The 23,955-nt window shown below is 40.1% G+C and overlaps 2 protein-coding genes across 2 annotated transcripts in view; one reads left to right on the top strand and one right to left on the bottom strand.

Annotated features, from left to right (window-relative positions):
* f13a1b (coagulation factor XIII, A1 polypeptide b) lies at positions 1–13,755 on the top strand. The gene is made up of 15 exons (XM_026162283.2): positions 1–302; positions 4,102–4,326; positions 5,350–5,538; positions 7,161–7,409; positions 7,521–7,639; positions 7,718–7,825; positions 7,912–8,086; positions 8,679–8,817; positions 9,119–9,222; positions 9,396–9,484; positions 9,649–9,802; positions 10,436–10,711; positions 10,915–11,075; positions 11,772–11,908; positions 12,102–13,755. Exons 2-15 carry the CDS (start codon positions 4,140–4,142, stop codon positions 12,241–12,243), a joined length of 2,229 nt encoding a protein of 742 aa, XP_026018068.2. The 5' UTR covers positions 1–302; positions 4,102–4,139; the 3' UTR covers positions 12,244–13,755.
* Positions 13,602–23,955, bottom strand: part of LOC113018875 (protein mono-ADP-ribosyltransferase PARP14-like) — a 14,989-nt gene continuing 4,635 nt past the window's right edge. Inside the window, exons 3-13 of the mRNA XM_026162278.2 lie at positions 22,352–23,866; positions 22,031–22,267; positions 21,436–21,660; positions 21,295–21,349; positions 20,987–21,133; positions 19,496–19,705; positions 19,235–19,411; positions 18,495–19,121; positions 17,494–17,630; positions 16,258–16,438; positions 13,602–14,258 (exon numbers count right to left, since the gene is read on the bottom strand). Coding sequence (XP_026018063.2) covers positions 13,972–14,258; positions 16,258–16,438; positions 17,494–17,630; positions 18,495–19,121; positions 19,235–19,411; positions 19,496–19,705; positions 20,987–21,133; positions 21,295–21,349; positions 21,436–21,660; positions 22,031–22,267; positions 22,352–23,866 — 3,798 coding nt within the window. The 3' untranslated portion in view covers positions 13,602–13,971. The remainder of the gene's footprint in view (positions 14,259–16,257; positions 16,439–17,493; positions 17,631–18,494; positions 19,122–19,234; positions 19,412–19,495; positions 19,706–20,986; positions 21,134–21,294; positions 21,350–21,435; positions 21,661–22,030; positions 22,268–22,351; positions 23,867–23,955) is intronic.

Genomic DNA, 23,955 nt, shown 5'->3' on the forward strand with positions numbered 1-23,955 from the left:
TCCTGTTTCTAAGCTGGACAGCACAGTTACACGTCTTTCTCTGCAGATGTCTCACACACACACACACACACACACACACACACACACACACACACACACACACACACACACACACACACACACACACACACACACACGCTTTTCCTTCCTTCAGTGGGGTATATAAGGAGAAGCAGAAGACTCCTGCATGGGGCAGCAGCAGACCGACTCCAACAAACAACAGCTTTCCTCTACAACTTCAGCTGAGGTGTGTCTGTGTCCGCTCCACATTTTGAGCTCTTTCCATATACGAAGATTGACTGGTAAGTAACAGCTTTGGTGAAACTATTTTACTACACTAAAATTCCTTTGCAATTTGGCAAATGTTTGTTTATAACTTCCAGATGTGAAGAAATGTATTTCCATCTGAGAGTCATTTAAGAACTGTTGTTGTGCAATCACAACAACTCTGAGTGTGTCTAACGAAGCTTCTAGCACATCACTATATGCCCTATCATCACTCTTACTGATACACTTTGTTGCATTTTAATTTAGTTATGTTTAGTGGGTCACATTTTCACATTTTCCACCAAATTAACTAAATGTAATAACCAAGTGGTTATAACCTGAACATTATCAGTGGGCAGTAACTGTGAGAAAATGACCAGAGTTATTAATATATGTGCAAATGAAAAAACTATAACCAGAGGTTAATCACTAACTATGCACATGCTGCGTCTACAAACCCTTTAATGCATCCCAGACTTAGTCTGCTTAAATAAAGGCTTTAACGAGAGTCTTTGGCTCTTTTCATGGTTTTATTGTTTTACCTGCAGGGTTTTTTTTCTGTGTCAGCAGTTGCCCCCAAAACACTGAAAAAAACAAACACATTAAGCACTCCAGTGTTATTCGAAAACAGAGAAGTAGTGTTGTAAAGTAACAAAACAGGTTTAATTATGGTTACAGCTATTCAGTTTATGACAGTTTTGCAGATTCACTTCAGCATTCACAGTGTCATACTTTATCCAATCCACTAACTTTTTGAGTTAGGTTAATTGTGTCCTTTTTGCTTTAATATATTCATTTGGTGGGTATTATTACTCTCCCAAGTTAATATTTTACTAAATATGACCGTATAATAGCTCAGCTGCAAAAAGAGAAAAGGTAATGACCACTGTGGTGACTAATCAAACTGCTGGATTCAAACTTGGCCCTAGGTGTGAATAAACCAAAAGGATGCAAACAGACACAGTTGGTCTACTCAGTGACTCATTAAATCCACAAAACAAGAAACAGGACAAAAATGACATCAACCCTTCAGCCCAGATGGGGGTTACCAAAACCCTGCTTGCAACAGGCAGAGTGGGCTGCCACTGCCGTGCAGGGAGGCGTGCAGCTAGTGCCATAAAGATTACATAAGTATAGGAAAGGCTGATTTAAGCATTATATACACAAGTGCTGCTTTCATAAGATGCTTGCAGGGTGCACACTACGTGGAGTCTGTGGTAAAAACACCTGGCTCAGAGTAAAACCCACTGTTGTATAATGTGGGGGTGTGTGCTGGATGACTCATCATACAGCACAGTGAGCGCTCTGTTTTCACCTGAACCACCAGTGGCACAGATTGCCTTATTGGGATGCCTTGGAAAGACAGAGTGATGCAAAGTATCATTAAGCCCAATATAGCCTACACAATTTGAAATATCCCATGCATTATGGCACAAAACGTAATGTGGGAGGACCTCTTGGAGTGGGCATGCTGGTTGAACCTTTCATCCCCAGTAAGAGGAAATACATGTCAAACAGCTCTGCTAAGTTATACCTCTGTTTGTTTTTTTGCCTTTACTCAAGTCTCAAGTCTAAAAGCAAGGCTCTTAGCAACAGTAGTTGCATGATTAAACCAAAAACAACCCGAAGCCTCGAGGGCGTGAGGGGTGTGACTTTGACATTAAATGGATTCAAAAGGTCAAACATGCAAGTTATCTCTTTATGCATCATAAAGCATAAAGCACAACCTGATATTCCAATTCATCCTCATCACAGTTCTTACTCTGATGACTTAACCTCTCCAAGCAAAGAGTAATTTACTGGGAACTTCCAGGTGAGCCGGTGGATATCCAATCAAATAATTCCTATCCTGGCCACCATCTATTGTTTATGAATGCAGGTCATTTTAAAAAGCTAACAAAAGGCACATTATCATCAGACAACAACCACTGCATTTGAGATTGGAGTTCAGCAAATGCAATCCTCATTTTACTCACTGTTTACCAGCATGCAAAAAAGCCTGCTCTGATGTGATTGGCTAATAAAACACAGACCACAAGTGGCTGCTGAGAGAAACCACACATTTCCAGTAATGAAAAGCTTCTCCTTTGTCCTTAGATTATGTATGTGAATGCAAAGAGTAGCAAGCTTACCACCATAATCAGAGAGCTTACATTGTCAAAAACAATGGGCGTCCCAGGGGGGCTCAACCCACCAGCTCTTTGGTTGAAACAGAAACAGGCTGAACTACGGGGCTGCAGAGTGTGCTGTGTCTTCCTGTCTAATGGGCCTCTATTTGCTCTTAAGTTATAGAAGCTGTATCTTTATATCTTTTCTCTCATTAATGATTAAACAGCCAGGCTCTGTTAATCCACAGCTTTATTTCCTGAGTTTTTGTATGAAGGTTTTGATATCTGAACTAAGAGTGACTACACTGCTAAAGCAGGAAACTCTCATGAGTGGGCTCAAACCACAAAGGTAGCAGCCGAATGTGCTGACCTATTACCAAAGAAACAACTGCAGTTTGAAAACACTGAGGTCACAGTGTGGCTCACTATTAGCACCACGAAGACACCTCTATACGTGGATTAACCATGAATTAAAAGCAAAAAGTTATCGATTTTCACCAGTGGCATTGTGCTTTATGTCACAACCTTTATGTAATCTGACCCGATGTTAGCAAAAAACAACTTTGAACAAATACAGACTGTTCCCTTTTCTATAAACTCAAACAGACTCAACCTTTTGACCACCAGTGACAGATATGACTGGCTCAGTAAGTTAGAATATGTAAGATATGGATATAAAATGCCCCAAACCACCTAAAGATTCAGATTTAAAAGTAAAAAAATATATAAATATCACAGTAATAAAAGCATGCAGTTACATTTCAAACATTTGGGGAAAAAACTACTGCCACTGTATAACATACAATCACTGGTACTACTAGTAGTAATAACACATACCCCCATTTTTAAATCTCCTCGTAATGATTTCAGGAGCTTTGCTTTTGTTTTCTGCCACAGCTCAGCTTCATGTACCTTTATCACCTACAATGTGTTGTCTGTCTTTCAAAACACTTTGCAAACTGACATGTGAATAAAGTCTATTGATATTATTGCCAAACTAAGTAATCTTACTTCAGTAAACACACTGAAGTAAGATTCTTTGTGGTTTCCATTCATGACTGGAATAAGTCCTTTTCTTTTAGACATGATAAATGCTCTGTGCTGAAGCTTATGTCATTTTTTCCACGTTCTGTAACCACAAAAACAAACATTATTTGTGGAGTGAAAATAAATCATAAAACACTAAAATTGTCTTTCATGACCAGGAGCTTGCAGGAATGGGAGTGACTATAAACCAAGTCTCTATCCAAGCCACAAACACACATGCAAGCCATGTGTGACATAAAAGATATAACCCGAAAAGTATTTATCGAGGCATGTGGAAGGTTTGGTTACACCCCAACTTCATCTTAGCGTGTGATCTTTTTGGACTTTAATCTATCTATATATGTATGAAAATCTTTCCCCAATTTTCCAGAGGTGGAAGGCAGATCAATTTGAAAACAGGCCTTTAGGAGCTTGACAGATGAATTGGAAAGAAAATAATTTTACCAACAGTAAATAAAACAAGATGGTTGTTGTTGTTGATGGTAATGGTGTCGGTCTTTAATTCTGTTATGGAGGTGAGCACATTCTTCTTCACTTTCTTTATGTTCTTACAGATTCTGCTTCAGTCTGTGGCATGTGCCCAGATTTGGACTTGTTTAAAGTTGCATGACACTGACTCTACTATTTCACCCAGCATTGCTAATAATTTAGTATTCACACATCCTCTCTTCCCTCCTAGTTCCTGTCTGAAATCACCCACCCTGAGCAATCACTATCATGTCTGATGAAGCTACCATCGCGGCTCCTTCTCCTGCTCCTCCCGCTCCCACTGGACCTCCTCCCAAAGTGACAAACCGTGGCCGCACCGCAGCTCCTGCTGCCAGCGCCAACTCTGAGACAAGCGACATCCCCGAGTATGAGTACTTTATTCAACCAGGCCCCAGGGGATACCCTCCTCTGACAGGTGAAGGAGGAATTTCATGTTTATGTATGTGATACGTTTCTTGAAAATATGCATGCATTGAAGTGAGAAAAAAGTTCAGTAAACCCAAAGGGGAAGACGCTTGTCAGATCATGTAAAGAACTGGACGAGTCTGTTCTTCTCGACAGTAAGCTGTTATTTATAGAAAATTAAAAAAAAAAAGTTATTTGATGACACAGTGGGTCTTCTGTGGAGAAGATAAAGCCCCTTTCCTGTCAGTTTCCAGTACGTTTTACGCATGACTGACACATGAATGACGTCCAAAGGGGATAAATTCTGCTCACTTCCTGCTGCATGTCACTGCACTGCAGTCTGAATTACCGTCAAAGAGCTGCACACACAGAGATATCCAGATGTAACAGGAATTTATGAAAGCAATGACTGGAATTACATCAGTAAACAACCGCAAATGAACAGTCGATTGAATTTCCCTATTGGCGCAACACTTATGTTTTTAATAAGGAGAGAACAGTTCAGACTGTGTTCCCAAAAGATAGCTTTTCATCACATAAACTGTTGACTACGACCATCCAAAGGCTTTCTGTGGGAGGCAAAGCACAAAATAAGAGTGACCTTTTCAATGCTGAGAGCAGGACTGGGGAACCACTGAAGTGTAATATTAAGCCAGAGAAATAACCAAGTTAAAGTTTTCAGATAAGGTCATTTGAGGACTTTCAGCTCAGCCGTCCCCACTGCAAGTGAATAAGCTTGATAAAGTTTTGAACTTTTGAAGAACATACTGGGTTCTGAATATCATGTAGGTCAGAAATAATTTTAAAAAAAAAAAATGTTTTTCTAGAAAAATACAGTTTTTTTCTGGAAGCATGATCAGCAGCATCTGATATCCACTTTCTCTACAGATGCTTCTCTTCATTTTCTGTCACTCATCTGATTTCCTCCAAAGTGGGGCGATCACTGTCCTCTTGTGGTAGGAGACAAAAAAAAGAAACATTGAGAATTTATGCATCCTGTGTCTTCTCTCTTTGTTTCTCCCTGTCTGTTCAGAATATCTGGACATCAGTGAGGTGGACATGATGAAAAGGCCCGATGAGAGCAACAAGATAGCTCATCACACCGCGCTGTACCACTCTGACTATCTAATCGTGCGCAGAGGACAAGAGTTCCAGGTCAAGATCACCTTCAGTCGTCCCTACAAACCTGCTGAAGATAAGTTCGCTTTGGAGTTTGTCATCGGTGAGTTAAATCCACTAAGTACTACTCTTATCTGTGATCCCCATGGAGCAGGTGGTAACGTAGTTTTAAAGTAAACAACTAAGGGCTTAAAGGTACTTTTTGTAATTACCCTTTACAGTATTTAACTAAAAACACTACCAGGGGACAAAATTTTACCAGATAGATGTGTTGCAATGCAAGAAACTTGATTCAGATGCAGATCAGATTCACTTTTTAGGATTTCCTTACCTGGATTATTTGGCATGCATCAAGCCGGGGTGTCGACATTTTCACATCTGTGCTTCTCTTCAAGTTTTAATTTTTCTTTTCAACCAGCCTGATCTGTTTCTCTCCTAGTGAGGCCTTAAATTTCTTCCAGGCCACTGTGACAAATAAAAATTCAAGGTGTTCTTAAATGAAGATTTCACTGATTCGCTGCACCATCTAGTGGTACAAAGTGGTATTACATGCAAAAGTCAACACGTCTCTGTCGCCGAACTGCAGAGCCCCCCCTTCGGATGATCTGATATCCTCGTGTTGGTGTTGTTCCCAGACCATCATGAAAATGTTGTTCCAGGTTCAACATTGCAAGTGACCAATCACATTGTTGTGACGTTATTCCTTTGCGCGCCAAGCCATTCGTGCATTTATGAAATTCCAATGTTGCAAGGACAATATTAATTCTGCTTACTGTTTATTAAAGGGTTACGGTTAGGGTTAGGGTCAGGGTCCGTTGATCGGCGGACAGAGGCGGTTTCACGCAGCTTAAGTACAGTTTTTTGTTTTACGCCGGTTTTTCCCGAAGTCGCAAAGGTATGACGTCACAACATTCTGATTGGTCACTTGCAATGTTGATCCTGGAACAACATTTAGTATGATGATCTGGGAACAACACCAACACGAGGATATCAGATCAACCGAGCTCCTTCAGTGACAGACTGCTGCATCCTAGATGCATGAAGGAGCATTTCCACACGTTCTTTCTCCCTGCAGCTGTCAGACTGTACAATCAAAACTGCTCCCACCAAACACCGATGTTTACATCAGCGCTGTAATTTTATCAACCGATTCACACTACAACCTGGGTTTGCCTCTTATCTGTATTTAATTTTATTTAATTTTAATAACGGTACAATACTCTGTTTTTTGGTAACTATAGTCCTTGATGTAAATATATAAAAAATTGTGTATGTTTCTATTCTGTGTCCTGTTTGTTTGTATATGTGTCTTTCTTGCTGCTGTTACAACCAAATTTCCCCTTGTGGGACAATTAAAGGATTGTTCTATTTCTATTCTTGGTGCTACCTCAGTTTTGCATCCTGTTAATAATGTTAGTTAAGTTTGGAGTATTTCTAAATAGTTTTAGACAAAAGGCTTTATGTGTCTTTGACCCAACACAGCTGATTTAAATGGCTACATTACCTCCTCAACATGTCTTGAAGTTCTCCCGAGGCCTGGTAATGAACTAATCATTTGATTCAGGTGGGTTGACCCAGGGGGGATATCTAAAAAAAAGAGTACAGTTTTTTATTATTATTATTGCTTTAGGAACAATCAGAGCAGACCTGCATAAACATAAATCACCAGAATATATTTACTTAAAGGTGATGATGTAAATGTGCTGATGTTTGCTGCTCCCTCAGGCTCCAGCCCTCAGTTCAGCAAGGGCACCTACGTCCCTGTCTTCCCCACAAAGCAGCGTCAGACCACTTGGGAAGGCCGCATCACAAACACCTCTGACAACGTGGTCACCATGGCCATCACTCCAGCAGCAAACTGCATTGTGGGGAAGTACCAGATGTACGTTGCCGTGGTGACACCTTATGGCATCCGCAGGACCAGGAAGGAAAGCACCAGGGACATGTACATCCTCTTCAATCCCTGGGTGGCAGGTGTGCTGTGTTGTTTTCTTTTTTTATGTGTATGTCTTTGAAAGTCTGAACTGTAACATCCCAGTTTGGCTTTCGTCCTACTCAAGCACCCCACATGTTGTCTTCCCTCAGAGGATGCTGTGTTCCTGGATGATGAGACGGAGAGGCAGGAGTGTGTGATGACCGAGATGGGGATCATCTATCACGGCTCCTATGATGACATTGCTGAGAGGGACTGGAACTATGGACAGGTAGGAGAAAACAAGACTGAGGCACTTCAGGGCTTATCAGTTAAGTCTTGTGACTGACCTGAGGGTTTTTATGCCTAGTTCAACTATGGAATCCTGGATTCCTGTTTGTACATCATGGACCGGGCTGAAATGCCCATCACCAACAGAGGAGACCCCATCAAGATCGTCAGAGTAGCCTCTGCCATGGTGAGAGCAATGCTAATATGAGTGCTGCTTTCCCGTACCCTGTGTTTAATCAGTGAATATCTAAAGCCTTGTCTTTTTCCTTGCAGCTGAACTCTCGGGATGATGAAGGCGTTTTGGTGGGGAACTGGAGTGGTGACTACACCTATGGAGTGGCACCCACTTCCTGGACCGGCAGCACGGACATCCTGCTCACCTACAACAGCAGCAAGATGCCTGTCTGCTACGCTCAGTGCTGGGTGTACGCTGCTGTTTTCAACACCTGTGAGAGCTTTACTGGATCTAAGTAGCTCAAAAATGACTCTCCATTTCAAACTATTTATTTATTTATAAGAACTCTGTGGGGAAAAACAAATCTGTTAAGGAAGGTTCAGCATGAGATATATATATATATATATATATATATATATATATATATATATATATATATATATATATACAGCATAATGGCCACTACTCAGTGACTGCTCTGGTTGGAAAAAGAAAAGGGAAAGCCCTTTGGCTCCCTTCATCTTTGACCTCACGAAAAATGTCCATAATGAGTTTATGGTCTCTAGTTCCTTTAGATTCTCAGTCAGGTCCAACCCTGTCTTGGTATGTCTGATTTTATTAAAATACATAAATAAATAAATAAATAAATAAACAAAAATATAGACTAAGATAACTGCCAAAATCCTCAGTTTGGGGGTTTAAACATGATGTCTGCTCATCATTGGTTGATGTCACAGTGGGTGCCTTTTACATACAGTCTCCTTTGACTCTGCACCAGCTCACTCAGTTTAGAACCACATTTCTTAAGCTCTTGACTCCCGCCCTTGTTTTTGATTTGACTGTAAGTTCTGCCTCTGCATTTCAGTCTTACGCTGTCTGGGCATCCCATCTCGGGTCGTCACCAACTACTACTCAGCTCACGACAACGATGGAAACTTGAAGACTGACATAATCATGGATGAAAACGGCAAGATTGATCGAAACAGAACCAGGGACTCCATCTGGTACTGAAACTTTCCATTTAACAGATATCCTGAGATTTCTTTACTTGCCTTGGTCTACATGTTTTGCACTCCTGTTGGTAGGTGTCTGTTAACACACTTCAAATGGTAGTACTCAGAATCAGACTTTTTTGTTCTCCAGAGAATTGCAACAAAATTTACTGAGAAATAAATTTACAGTATTCTCGTAGGAGCACCAGATAATCAAGATTAAGTAATTGATTCTGAAAATATACCTAAATTAAATTATTAGATACAAACTAAACTGGATTATATATTTACCACTGTTTCTTTTTTTTGTCAGGAACTATCACTGCTGGAACGAGTGCTACATGTCCAGACCTGACCTCCCTCCTGGCTTTGGGGGCTGGCAGGTTGTGGATGCAACACCACAGGAGACCAGTGATGGTGAGCAAAAATTTAGCAAAAATTTAGTAATAAGGTTAGGGAATTCTATAATCTCCTCCCTTGGTTTTCCCAATGCTGTAGGGTTAGGTCAAAGCAATGTAAAAGGAGAGGCAAATGTTTTCTGTGCTTTGAGTCACACTGATTTTTTGATTTTTCCTTTGTAATCCATAAAGGCATGTACAGATGTGGACCTGCGTCAGTCCAGGCCATCAAGCACGGACAGATTTGCTTCCCATTTGACGCTGCGTTCGTGTTTGCCGAGGTGAATGCCTTTGAATTACTCTCTTTCTAGAATTACTGAGAATGTGTTTGTATTTAATGACGTCGCTCGCTGGTTGTTGTGTTTTATGACCAATAACCAGGCAGTTTGATGACAGAAGGCACACAGTATTTGTTTTTACAGTGCCTATTTCTTTCCTTCTACAGATTAACAGTGATGTGGTGTTTCATTCCCGGAGGAAAGATGGGACCCTGGAGCCAGTCAGAGTGAACCGAACTCACGTAGGCCGCCTGGTTCTGACCAAATCTCCAGGAGATGTGACCCGCCGCGACATTACAGATCAATACAAATTTGCTGAAGGTCAGGGACTACATCGAACACAAATGTCAGTGTTTCAGGAAGCAGCAGATCTGTTTTCTGTGCTGGAGCCTGAGCTCAGAATGCCACAGTAAATGAAGGAGCAGCTTTAAAATGTGCAAAATGAATGCAGTCACCTTGACATCATGAAATAATGAAAAAAAGAAAAGAAAATGGAAACACTTGAGCAGAAACACACTGTTAGGCTTCATTTTTACAGTGATGGATTACCCTGCTCCGCCAGTCTCTAAGTCAGTGTTTAAATCCTTGGAGCTGAAATGCCAGGTGGCAAGTTCAAACGGGAGAACAGCTCATTGTTGGCACTCTTGAATGCTGTCGGGCATCATGAACTCCAATACGGTTGCCAGATTAGGCAGTGTTTTTAGGAAAACACTGTGAATTTGAGTTATTTTCATTTGGAAATCAGCTCCATTTGGCATCGTGCTGTATTGTTTTTATCCACAGTTGGTACTCTGGACTAAAAGACTCCTGGTGCTTCATTTATCACAAACTGGGCAAAGATTAGACGATTCTGAGACAAGACCATTTTAAAAATGCAAAGCAAATAAAAAAGGACGTCAGAATTTATTCTGTTAATATACAAACACACTAATGTTTTTCAAATGCCCAACACAGGCAGCACAGAGGAGCGGACAGTCCTGGAAAAAGCAGAGGAGTACGGCTGCAAACGAGAGAAGTCCAGCCCTCCCGCGGCTGATGTGGACGTGGTCCTGCCCAACCTGGAGATCAGCGTGGGTGACAACTTTGAGCTGAACGTGGAGTTCGAAAACAAGAGTGATGAGCGCCGCACTGTGGACGCCTACATCAGCGGGAGTGTGGTGTATTATACTGGAGTTGCCAGCACCGAATTCCTGTTCCTGACCCCCAGGGTGGTGATTGAACCCAAAATGAGTGAGTCAGGTGTACGGCATGGAAATGAAGAGGCATAGTCATGAAACCACAGATGATTACCAAATGTAGACAACTGTTTCAGTGTAATCCTGAGTTATGGACAAATGTCTGCCTCGATGAGTATTTAATCTTTTATCTTATCTCTAACTTTGATTTAAGGAAATATACACACATCAAAGTAGAAATATTTTTATATTTAACAGATAAGAAGGAGGTGGCAATTGTGGAGTCGAAGAAATATATGAAGCGTCTGGTGGAACAAGCTAACCTCCACTTCATTGTTACGGGGAAGATCAGAGAGACCGGTCTAATCATCACCGCAATGAAAGTCGTCACCCTGCGCAACCCCAAACTCATCATCGAGGTCTGAAATGATTCCTTGTGGTGGCCCCCGAGAGATCAAACACATTGCGTCTTAAGGAAACGCTAGCAAATAGAAAAATGCTGGAAAAGCACACAAACACAATGGAAATTGAATAAAAAAACAACAGAAGCAAAACAAGGAAATACCACAAAATCCAAAAATAAATAAATAAATAAATAAATAAAATCACAAAACAAAATGAAGTGTTTCACCATTATGTGATGGAACAGCTGTGAAAGTGACAAGCTAACAGTAAACGGCTAATAGCAAACATATGACTCGTGTGGTTAAAACACACGATACCTGTATCCTTTCTTTCCTCTCGACAATGATGAACCCTCTGCTTCTTTTAAGTGAGCCTCAGTGTAACACTGCACGTTTCTTCACTGCTGCAGTTCGTCCGTCATTTTATCTTGTCCCTAGAAACACTTTGTTTCACAATTTATTTATTTTTTGTCCTTAGAGTTTTTTTTTCTATTTCTGATGTGTTTTGTGTGCTTTTGCAGCATTTTTCTCTTTGCTGGTGTTTCTTCAGTTGCAGTGTGCATCCTACATCACATTAAAGACAAACCTGGTTCCACTCGGGCAGTTTACTTTGCTTTTATTACATGTTTGATGTCCTATCCAGCAACTGTTTATCATATACAAAGTTGGATTTTGGGGGTAGATTTTTTACATTTCCTGTGTGTACTTCAGGTGTCTGGTAGAGGCAAAGTGAGTGAAGAGATGATAGCAACTGTGGAGTTCACAAACCCCTTCAGCTTCAACCTGGAGAACGTCTACATTCGCATGGAAGGACCTGGGATGATGGAGCCAAAGTCCAGGTATTACAGGTGAGTGATCATGAACAACTGTTTGTATAAAATATTTCCACATAAAACCAAAAACTGGTTTCAGTTTCATCTTATTCCTTTGGATGAGATTTTATAACCTCCAAATAGTAGCAAAAGGAAAAAAAACAAAACACCTATTTCAAAGGATTCTGCGTCTTGCTTTAATATTTTTGACGTGTTTGTCTTTTCTCAGGTTGGTCATAGGAGGCTCTTCTCTGACCTGGACTGAGTATTTCACTCCGCAGAGGGCCGGGACAAGCAGGGTGATCGCCACTCTGGACTGTCCTGCTCTCCGGCAGGTCCAAGGCCAGGCGTCTGTCACCATCAACCCCTGAGAATTGCTACGTTCACAAACGCCCAGCATTATTTAGCCTCAGTTATTCTTTTACCACATATAGGCCTATATCATTGTTATGCAACTACAGTTTTTCAGCTACATAGCTTCAGCATTGCTGATATTGTTTTCAAATGCTGCACAGATAGTAGTCAAATTAATAGCTAGCTGCTAAATGGCTTATATTTTATATAATATAATCCGGTTGTTAAGTGATGACGTGACGAATCCTACTTCCGTGCCTAAAGTAGTCTGCGTTTAATATGGCTTTTGTGTTGTTAACATGTTTAATGTTTTGTATTTTCTTCTATTTAATCTCAAAAAGCTCCTAAAACAGTCAGTGATCACTGTTGACCTCCCTCGGCTTTTATTACCACTAATCATTTATTTAAGCTCAGTTTTTAAAACCTTAGGATGTAACTACAGCCCAGCCCATGCAGCAGTATATGAATGACTAACCTCGTATTGTGGATGGATTATCTCAGTTGTTGTCCTGGCTGAAGTTTGGTCCTTTTACAGCATCCTGCCATGCAATTACATTTGTTCCTGACCACCGAGAACACTCACGTTAACTTTTATCGAGTGGAAAAAAAGTTAGCTTGTTTATATTATGCTAACATAGCTGTGTCGCTAGCGGTCACGTAGCACATCATTATGTACCAGCTAGCCAAACTTCAGTAACCCTACAAACGTCACTGCTGTTTAGTTTTCTGTCTTCATTTATGTTGGAAGTGATAACAGAGCTGTACGTTTTAATTTGTTTCCAAAACCCCACAGTCAGGACATGCTATATTGTATTTAGATAGAAGCTAGCGAGCTAACTTCCTGCTAACTTCTAACTCCGTTAAATGTCATAAATTCCGTTTTCATGGATGCCTGGATGTTAAACTCAATTGTTACACCTGGTAGAGCAGAACGCTGATCATTTTATTAAAGATGAAAGAGTTTAGACAGTTTTTCAACTCTCAGTAATGCCATAGTGATCGTTTGATATATGGACCTGCAGCAGAGTTTAGGCCCAGACACGGCTAGTGACGTCAGACTTAACGAACGGATATATATAACAGATTCAGTTTTGTAGTAAATGAACTCCAAAGGAAACATATAGAGCCCTTTTCTTGTAAAACACATTTAGCTGTGGACAAAAATGCCACAGACAAGAAAGATTATCATCCCACTGGAGCTTTTCTCTCTTCACTCATGTTTTTAACTCTCATTTTAACACAGTTAACTTTTTTAACTCTTCTACCAGATGGTTTACTATGTTTAACAGTTACTTGATTATGAATTCAAATATTTTTTAGATGTTGTTTGCATAATGTCACCACAATTCAAATGAAATGTCACAGTTTACGAATGGACCAGGCAATCATACAGTAAATCTTTATTAGAGTATTGTGACATGTTCTTGGACTAATTAGATGTGATTCAAAGTGCTTTACACTTTACAAAGTGAAGATGTAAGATGCAAATGTCAACCAAATCAAAGATTAAAAACTGCATGATTGTGTAACATGTTTCCAGTGTTTATGTACACATATGTAACTTTTCTAATTCAGTGACAGGTCAATAATTAAGCTTAAAATCAGACATAATTCTATAATTCAAACTCAAAATCTCACTGTATATAACTGTAGTGTGAAATGTGCATATTAGTTTTATTATTTTTCTTTTTGGATTTTTCAGACACCTTTGTTTGTAAACAGTGGAAAACACTTTTCCTTTACTCTCACTTGAATGTGATGAGGTAGTCAGGGTACGCTTGGTTGTCATGAAACACAACATACATGCTGGGGTTATCTATTCTGTCTACCACACTGTCATAGCGGTCGTGAGGCTGCTGGTGGTTTCTAGGTGGAGGCACCTTCATATCATGTCGGCCATGAGTGCAGACGCCTGTGAGGACTCGGGCGACGAACATTAACTGAGAACCATCAGCAGCTGGCTTGGAGTAGGTGGGGTGAGCCGAGTAGTTGGCATTTACAGCAAAGTAGGTCCCACGACCATATGAAGTTGCTGAGGGTAGGAAGAAAAGAAAAAGAAAATTAACAATAGCTGATCACATTTACACTGTAGTGTCTTGAAATATAAATCACATGATACCCCTCAGTCTTCTAGCAGTAGATTCTTTAGGTGTCACAAATACCCTGGAAGTACAAGCTGTAGAACACAGAATTATTAGTTCACTAAACCCTCCTTTGTTACATGTACTGCTACTTTAATATCTTCCACCAGGTGTTTTAACTACACTGTTGATTGTAATTGACATGTTTTATTAGTGCATGCAGGAACATGAAAATCTTTCCTTTCAGCCCAATAAGGAATCAAGCGCTGTTATTGTACTAGACCTGAAAACACCTCCACAATCACTTAAACCCAAGGTTTTATGTGTCACGAAAGCCACAAATGCTTAACAAGATTAAAAACAACAACAACAAAGCCTTGCCTTTCATATCACCCTTGAAACACCAAAGTCACCAGAAGAGAAAATAATTTATTCAGCCTTAATATATGAATGCTCTCATAATCACAGTGTATTTTTACCTGCATTGTCCTGACAGTATACAGGAACAAGCAGTGGTTATACTGGATTGCCTGTTACTTGTCAAAGGTCTATTTAAACACATTAGCTCTCCTCCTTTGTAATTAGTAACAAATACTATAGTAAAAACTTAAATCGATGCACCATTAGAGTCAATTCTCTGAAGCGGGGATCATCTTTTAACCATTCTCGTATCAAGTTGTGCCCTGGCCTGAAAATCCATACAGTTATACTTACACTCATATAACAGGAAAATACTTATTACCATTATGAAAATTCACTGAATGCAAACTGTGAAAAAACGGAATGCCACCCTAAAAAAGATTGAAGCAGGGGTGCTGACCTTGAGGTCAAGACTAATGAGATTTGAACTCAAACAAGATCTTTATTAGAGACACCTATGGTATCGATTTGAAAATCCTATGTTGCCTTGTTTTGTGTTATTTTGTTTGCAAAGTTGGTCACTTATGCCAACCAATGCCCGCTCGATGGACTGATGGGGTAAAAAAATCCCCCCAAAAACCCGAAACTCAATACCTTAATAATTAAATCATCTTTAGCAGCAATAACTTTAAGTAATCATTTCCTGTGTGGCTTTATCAGTCTCACACATTGTTCTGGTGACATTTCAGCCCACTCTTCTTTAGCGTGTTGCTTCAGTTCATTAAGGTTTGCAGGCATTCATTTATGCACAGCTCTCTTAAGGTCCCACCACATCATTTGAGCAAGGACACTGGGCCATTGCAGCATTTCCAGCTATTGTGTTGTAGATTTGCTGCTATGCTTGAAATCATTGTGCTTTTACGTAATCCAGTATTGGATTTTTTTTAGCTGTCAGCCTCACATTAGACTCTCTAGAACAGAGGTGCTCATGTTGACTTGTGGTTGCAAAAAAAAGAAAAAAAAAGAAGCAACCCTTACAAACAACACACAGTCAACAGACAGTCTGTTTTTAGTTGTACAGTCATAAACTTTAACATTTAACATGCTAACGACACCTGCAGAGTCTGAGATGTAGCTCTTGGGTGTTTTGCAATTTCTCTGAGCATTGCAAGATCTTGATCTTGGGGCAAGTTTGCTGGGACGTCCACTCCTAGGAAGATTGTGGTATTGTGTTGACACACACCTGAATGCTCTCGACCAGTAGTAGTGCCAAAACTTCTGTTTTTATAAAGATGCTCACACACATGTAAGCATTAAGGGGACACTTTGGCTTTCATACACTGCTTCCTCCTTTTAGCTTAATTTTTGTTAAATGAATAATGAAACTTAATATACCACGTTTTCCTATCATCTGAGGTTTTATTTACTTAATTTTAGACTAGACTGCTAATGACAAGGTTACTTTTATTTTGCCCTGCAACAGAAAACCTGCAACTCTAAGAAGACTCTGGTGTTGACTTTGGTTAGAACATGTTATGCAAATTATTGGCACTGACAGTTTGCACTTGTGGATTATAAAAAGATTATCACCATTTTGTCCAGCAAAGCGCCTGTTGAATCCAGTTTTCATTATGGAGTTGCAATTTTCCTGGGTCGTCCCGTGGTACAGAAGTTTCTCCCCTGCTCCTCCCTCCTGTGCATTCTTATCAGAAATGTGCTTCTTCTGTGCTTCATAGGCGCGACGCAGGTGAACGTTCTGCAAACGGTCAATCTGACAAGAGAGAAGATGGACAAAGGATCAACAAGCTGCCAAACAAGGTAATCAAGGATATTAATTACATCTGAGGGGTAGTTTTATGCTCATATTCTGAGGGCCATAAATTGAGGTGTGCATCTCAGGTATGAGAAGATTCTGGGTTGTAAACATCGATCAATTAATTACCTTAAATCTGCAAATCTGAAAAACTGAAAACATGATGATTTGCAGGCAGGTTTTACAACTGTATTGAAACTTTCTTTGTATTGTGAATGAGAAAATTATGTCATCATCAATTCAGTGGACTTCAGATATATGAAACTAAAACTAAAATCCAGAATGAATGAATACAATTAAAAAATAAATAAATACAATTTAATTAAATAAATCATATCTTTCAAATGGTGAATTTAGTTTGTTTATATAATGTGACATTGACTGATTTCTTGTAACTTGGAATTACATTGTGATCTTTTTTACTCTTCCATTTTATCTATAAATTTATTAGTTAAATATCCTTTATTTACTGATAAATGAAGTTTTTGCATCTATGTTGGGAGTGAAGCACTGGAACAGACTGAGTGAGGAACTGAAACAATGTCCCAGCATGACCACTACAAAGATACAGTTTGCACTCGCTTTTTACACAAACACTGTGTTTATATATGTGTATGTGTGTGCACATGTATATTTGCATCAGTATGTGTGTATATGTATGTATATATCTCTGGGCATGTTACTGGGGTTACAAAACCAAATACACGGAACAAACTTCGAGGTAGAATTTATGATAGGATATGTCATAAAAAGGAAGCAATAATAAATAAATAAATGAATAAATAAATAAATAAATAATGGGAATTACTGTAAATAATATACCTAAATATACATAAATATTAAAGCAAATAAAAACAGAAATATTTTTTACACTTTACACTTCATTAATAACATTTAATATCATTGGTTGTACTGACTACAAAAGAATAAAGTAGTGATGCAGCATGCATATAATAAAACAGGTAATACAATTAGAAACTGAAACGTTCCTTTACGCAAGGAGAGCCACCCACCTTCATCACAGTTTTGGCGACGGTTCGTTTGAAGGCCTCCTTCACTGTTCGGTACTCTGCAGAAGAAGACTCCAGGGGAATGACCATCATATTTTCACTGGCAGCCATGCTGTCCCAGTACAGAGGGAAAGTAAAGTCTGAAAGAGACAAGCATATATAGCTTATACAGCATACAAACAAGAAGACACAGAAAGAGCTTATGCTAAGCTTTATTATTTGCCATTTACTACAAATTCTTGTAGTAAATTCTCATTCCCTCATACAATGCATCAACCATAGATGTAGTGTCTTGATGGAGGGTTGTGGGTAGCGTAGGTCACAGTGGGTAGAGCCATCTTCCTAGACCCCTGTTTCACAAACCCACACACGTCTGCCAGCTACTGGGCAATTCTTTGGCACCTTGAGCCCGGGAATTTGAGCTTGGCTCACACTAGGGTGGCCAAAGTCTAGGAGGGTCGGTTGCCTGTTGCCTCTAGCCCTCTGGGACTCCCACCCCTTGGCTCTGAGCTGCCCATTTAAGGGCCTCCTTTCTTCTCCTGCTGGCATGGAGGCACAGATATCACTGAGATGTGTGGCCTCAGGTCTTTGGTACTCTTGGGGGCTTCAAATGGTTCTCCTGGATCCATCTCTATCATGCTCTGGCTCCTGAGAGGTGTTATTGCAGCTTCCCACACTCATTTTCATGTATATTTCGTGACAAAGACGCATACACATACTCTTCTCTCTCACTCTCTCTCTCTCTGTCTGTCACACACACATGCACACACAGATATTTATGTAGCTGTGCATTTTTAAAGTTTTGTGTTCGAGGTGTTGTATGATTGTTTTTCTTACAGGTGCGGCAGGTTGCAATATATTATGCATTTCTATTTGTACTCCATCCTTTCATTACATCTTATACACTTTAACATTTGTTTCTTTTGAGTTTGTATTACTCTCAAGCATCAAACTCCAGTATCAGTCGGGCTCATTTTGTAAATCATTGAGAACTATCTTCTCACCTGTGAGATTCTCAAGTCGTTTCAGCTTCGTTGTCTGTCTCAGTGATTGTGTGGCCACCATTCTCTGTAGATTAACCTCCCATGTGAGTCCCTGTGCATCTGTTATTCCTTCTGTTAATTCGTCGCTTTCCAGTTGGTGATTGGCTGTTCTGGGAAGTCTTTCCCAGTTACCGTTATGTGCCAGGATGCACCAAACAACTCGAAGGTACAAATCCTCCTCCTCCCTGACTCTTACCTCTCTAGCAAGAGCCATTAACTGACACTGATTCATTTTCTGCATCACCCGGGTGACCCCGTCTTTTAGCCCGCTCACTGTTAGGGTGCCAGCCTGATCTGTTTGCATGAATAAACCCTCAGACTCCACCAGCTCCTTCAGCTCCATCATGTCATCCTGGTCGAGGGGTTCCAGTTCCTCCTTTGAGAAGGTGTTACTGGAGCACTGCGTCTGATATTGATGCTTCAGCTTTTCCATGGCATCGTCAACGTCCTTTTTGGAAAGACCCAGGAACGTGAAGACAGACTGCTGACTTGTAGAGCTGATTTGGAGACTGCTGAGGTATGCACTCACAGAATGAGGAGGCTGTTGTTGCTGTACTTGAACTGGAAGTACTGGAAGTACTGGAAGTACTAGAACAAATCAGTAAAAAATTTCAGTAAAATAATTTTGAATCAGTTTTTATTTTAAAATTCATTACACTAAATAACTACACAAAATGTCAGTTTGTGAATATTTCTGTCACCTCTGTTGATGACAGCTGGGGAATACATCTGCATCGCTTCCTCTTTAAAAGTCAAGAAGACATCGATCTTAATCAGGATGAGACGGATGTCAGTGAGGCTGGTCATGATTGATGCAGATGACTTGATCCCTCGAAAAATGGCTCCTGCCACAATCGCAGGATCCAAACCTCCAGCTCCTGCAAAAACACCCCTGCCTCTTAGGTGTGTGTGTGTGTAGCACAACAAACAGAATAAATAGAAATGCTGAACAAAATACTTACCAGCACACATGGCAGGAATTGCCACTGAATTATATTTATGTGATTCACAGTAACAAATGATATCACACACAAGTTGTTCAATGAGGACTTCATCCTGTTCTCCATGCACATGTAAAATAGCTTTACTGAGGAAGTTTCCAGACTGGGTCACGAAAATTTCTCCTCGATTCACTGTTGCTGCCGCCTGTGGTTCAGCTAAAGTTGAGATGTCTTTGCATAAGCCATATATAGAGAAAGAAAAAATATATTTTAAAGGATGTCAGTGAAGGCAAGTTTGTGCTACATGCTAATCTTGTGCTAGTTTTAGCATGCTAAAAAAGCTAATCAGCACCAGGACTGATGATTCTGATGATGGAGGTTACCAACCTTTACATAACTATTGCCATCTATTTTGGTAAATGGTAAAAAATGGTAAATGGCCTGTATTTGTATAGCGCTTTACTTAGTCCCTATGGACCTCAAAGCGCTTTACACTACATTCAGTCATCCACCCATTCACACACTGGTGATGGCAAGCTACATTGTAGCCACAGCTACCCTGGAGCGCACTGATTTTGTTAGTAACATGCCAAATTTTGCTACTGTAATGTTTAGGGTCAGTTGCACAGTTGAGTAACAAATACATTTTGATTTGTTAGCATGTAATAAAAATCACAAATACCAATCTTATGGTAACATTAAAAGAAAAACTGGGGTTTCAAAAAGAGTAAGATAATCTTAGTAAAATGAATGTCTAATGCCTATTGGTAAAATATATTTAATAAATGTATTTAATTAGTAAGTACAGCTTTGGAAATAGCAACAATAATAATAATGCCACAGTTTCATCTTAAGTTCCAATTTGTGTCACAGTTGGATACGTTTCCTGAATAGTTACTCATCAACCCTATATTCCCAAATCAATCCACATGCATTTATGGGAAATGGTACTCAAAGGTAAGTCAAAGGCTAATCCCTGCCAAACCTTCTTGGCTGAAGATCAAACATTTCTCATGCTGAGTTGACACCACAGGCAGCGTACCAGTTCACCTGTTCATCTCTGTTCCCTGCCAGACTGTCACTGAGTCACTTGTCTGTGTTACAGTTTGATTGCTTTCCATCACCTACGCCTGAGAGTTTTACATTTTGCCATCCACTAAGCCTGTTCCTGCTGAATGTGCCTAATTTGCACTAGATTTCATTATGTGAAACTATAACCATGATAGGTATGAGATCCAAAATATAAGAAATTATCTAGTTTTACAGCTCCATATACATTAGAAATTAGTGGCTTTCTAATACTTATGATGTTCAACCATGACTATCTGTTAAGCTCTTCGTAATTATATGCTGAGGTTTTTAGCTAATGTAAGTGACCTGCTGATAATGCTAGATGAAAACTTTGATCCTCAAAGATTATATTCATATGGGCATCCCCATTTTTGAGCAGATATTCATGAACAGCTGTTTGACTTTGCCATAGTGATCCTCCTGCTCACCAAGGTTACTTACCAAAGTTAAAACTTTGGGAGTCTGTTATGTTCACCACAGCATCTGTAGTCTCATTAGTGATGTCACCAAACACCACATGTAGTTTAACTCCACTTCCCACTGTTATGACGATGTCATCTAGGTCGCTGGTGAGGGACCTGAAGATTGCTGAGACGAAGAACACCACACATTGATTTTGTTTGATATTTAGTCTGATGGCTGAGGGTGATAATGAAGATGGTAAAATATAACACTGGCTGAAGGCTTTTTATCTGCTCACTATTCATTAATCTCACATAATGAAGACAGTATGAGTAGTGCTAGTTTACCTTGGCCTCCCTGGTTCATATTTAAGCCGAGCTGTTTGTAGACATCGTGGTAGCACTGTAGATAAAAACACAGAATAACATGATGAAAGATGGATGCCTTCATGTTACATATCAGATCAGGACATATCAACTGACACTGACCTCCTCAGAATCAGGGTAACCAGGTTTAATCACAATGTGGATGTTTGTAAGAGATCCAGAGGATGCAGATAATCCAAACTGGTGAATGATGTCGGTCAACACTTGAATAGCTTCTCTCAGCGGGTATTGTAAAACAATTCCTGGTCCAATGATTGGAATGGCCACTGAACCCAAATTCAGCTGTGCACAAAGCTCCAGACACTTCTTCAGACCGTTACCGAGAGCCTGCAAATCAAAAGTTACATATTTTAAACTATGTTTTCAAACTCTTGGATTGCACACTGCAACTAACAGAGCACACATGGAAAACAGTGAGGCTTTGGAGCATAAATCCTCCCTTGCAGTTATAGGTACAGTTAATTGACTAGTTTGTGTGTTAATGCTTTTACTTTTCAGTTAAATATTTTATTATCTTTTCTTTTGTCTGTTCCTCTAGTTTTGAGTATACATGCTTAGATATCATCTGATTATTCAAATTAATACTTTCATCTATGTACAGCTATAAAGTGCATTTCAATGGTTTTCTGAAGGTAAATTAAATATGAATTAGCACTTTTCCATCACCAGAAGTGTTAATGAAAGTCCTTAATTTTACCTGAACACTCTGTCCTCTTACTCCATCCCAAGGCAAGCACTCAATGAAGAAAATCCTGGAGCAGCCCAGAGATGGAGGTGCATCAACCAGCTGAACATCACCAGGGGCGAGGGCACAACTGGCTAAGACTGAATCAAACTTTAACTTTAATACATTCCCAGCTTTGGCCAACAAACTTTTGCCAATATTTGTAGAAGTCAGCTGTTTGTTGAGCATGGGGACCACCAGAACATCCACCTGCAGAAATAATATTGAATAACATGAATGTTGATATTTTATTTTGAGACTATGGGAAATAGAATTGAATGGAAATAATCAAACCTGTTCATTTTCTAAACTGCTGAGTTTGATCTTCAGGTTTGTTCTGTTGATTGCAGAGTTTCCAACTGTGCTGTACATGCTGCTGCTGTAGCTGAGAGATCTAGGTGTATCACTGAGTCTGCTGGTGTTTCGTGGTCTTTGCACGTTTGGGATGGCTGCAGTTTGCTTATCTCGGATAATGACGTAACAGGAGCTCTCTATCAGCTCTTTAGTCACTTTACCCTCTTCCTGGAAGTACTGCTGAGCCCCTGGTCCATCTAGAGTCAAAGTGTCTACTACAACACTGTCTAGAGTTGATGTTAGGGCCTCCTTGGCCTCCTGAACATGACATCGAGGACCAGACACAAACACACAAGGATTTGGAAAATGTGAGGCTTGTAAGGTCACCTTGGTCTGCTTCATGCCAATCAAGTCTAAGATTTTATTAAAACAGTCGACCAGTTCAGGATGAAGCAGATTGATGTTTTCTTGAGTTGAAACTTGATTCAACTGGAAGTCATGAAGAACTTCATTGAGCTTGGCCACATTTTCACTGTAGCCCACCAGTTGGACGTTGGTTGTTGAGGTTCCCCTGGCGCCTGGCATGTAGCTGATGTCCACTCTGAACTCTCTACTGTTTGCCTCGTTCTTGGCTTTCATCAGAATTTCTTTCAACCTGTTGAGATCTATTGCACCCTGCAGCTGTACAGTGGTCACTTTAAGGTCTCTCATTACTGCTGCCTCGGCCATATTTAAAGCATCAGAGGACAAACTGGACAGAACCAGATCTGCACCCACCTCAAAGAAAACAGGGTTTCTGAGCCTTTGCTGGAAGCGAGTTTGGTATTTTGGGATGGCATCACTGGTCTTCATGAAGGTTAGCAAAGCTGCAGGGAACTTAACGCTCTTCTCCTTTACGTTCTTAATCAGTTCAACCAGTTTTGTAGCTCCTGACTGCACCTCTTTGTCAGGGCCCTCCAAAGTGATCATGGCACTACCTCTGATGATTGTAACCTCTGGACAATTAGCACGCATTTCTCGATTGAACTCTTCTTCTATGAGCTTGAAGTTCCTCTCCACAATTGGCATTACCTTTTTGGTGGGTAGGCGTTTTTCCAGAATTGCAATCTTTTCCTTCACGGCATCAACCTCTCCCACAACCACAGCATAGCCACTCTCTGTGTAAACTTTGATATCATCTGTCTTAAAGGCCGAGTCCTGCAGTATCATTTTCACCAGTTTTGGCTCAAGCACATGATAGCAGAGGTAGGTCTCGGTAAGCCGAATAAAGACCCGATCCACTTGGCACTCCCATTTCTCTGCAGCGCCACCAAAACCACCTCCTGGCCCCTTGTCAACCTCTCCTCTAACCAAAACCTCCTCTTCATCGAAATTTAGCTCCACTGTGCAGCCGATTGATGACAGTTGTTTTTCAAAAATTGTGTATGCTTTACAGTTGTCTCTCAGGAAAAACAGCAGGAAAACATCTATCCTGAAAGTCTTCTCAAGACCTTTTATGTTTGAGTTTCTAGAGCTCTGAAAGAGGGAAAGAAAAAAAAATCTGTCAATTTATGATATACGATAGGCTACTTATTGTAAACAGTGGGAGTGTACCACATAGGGTT

The sequence above is a fragment of the Astatotilapia calliptera genome, chromosome 3 (assembly GCF_964374335.1).
Source record: "Astatotilapia calliptera chromosome 3, fAstCal68.1, whole genome shotgun sequence".
Lineage (NCBI taxonomy): Eukaryota > Metazoa > Chordata > Actinopteri > Cichliformes > Cichlidae > Astatotilapia > Astatotilapia calliptera.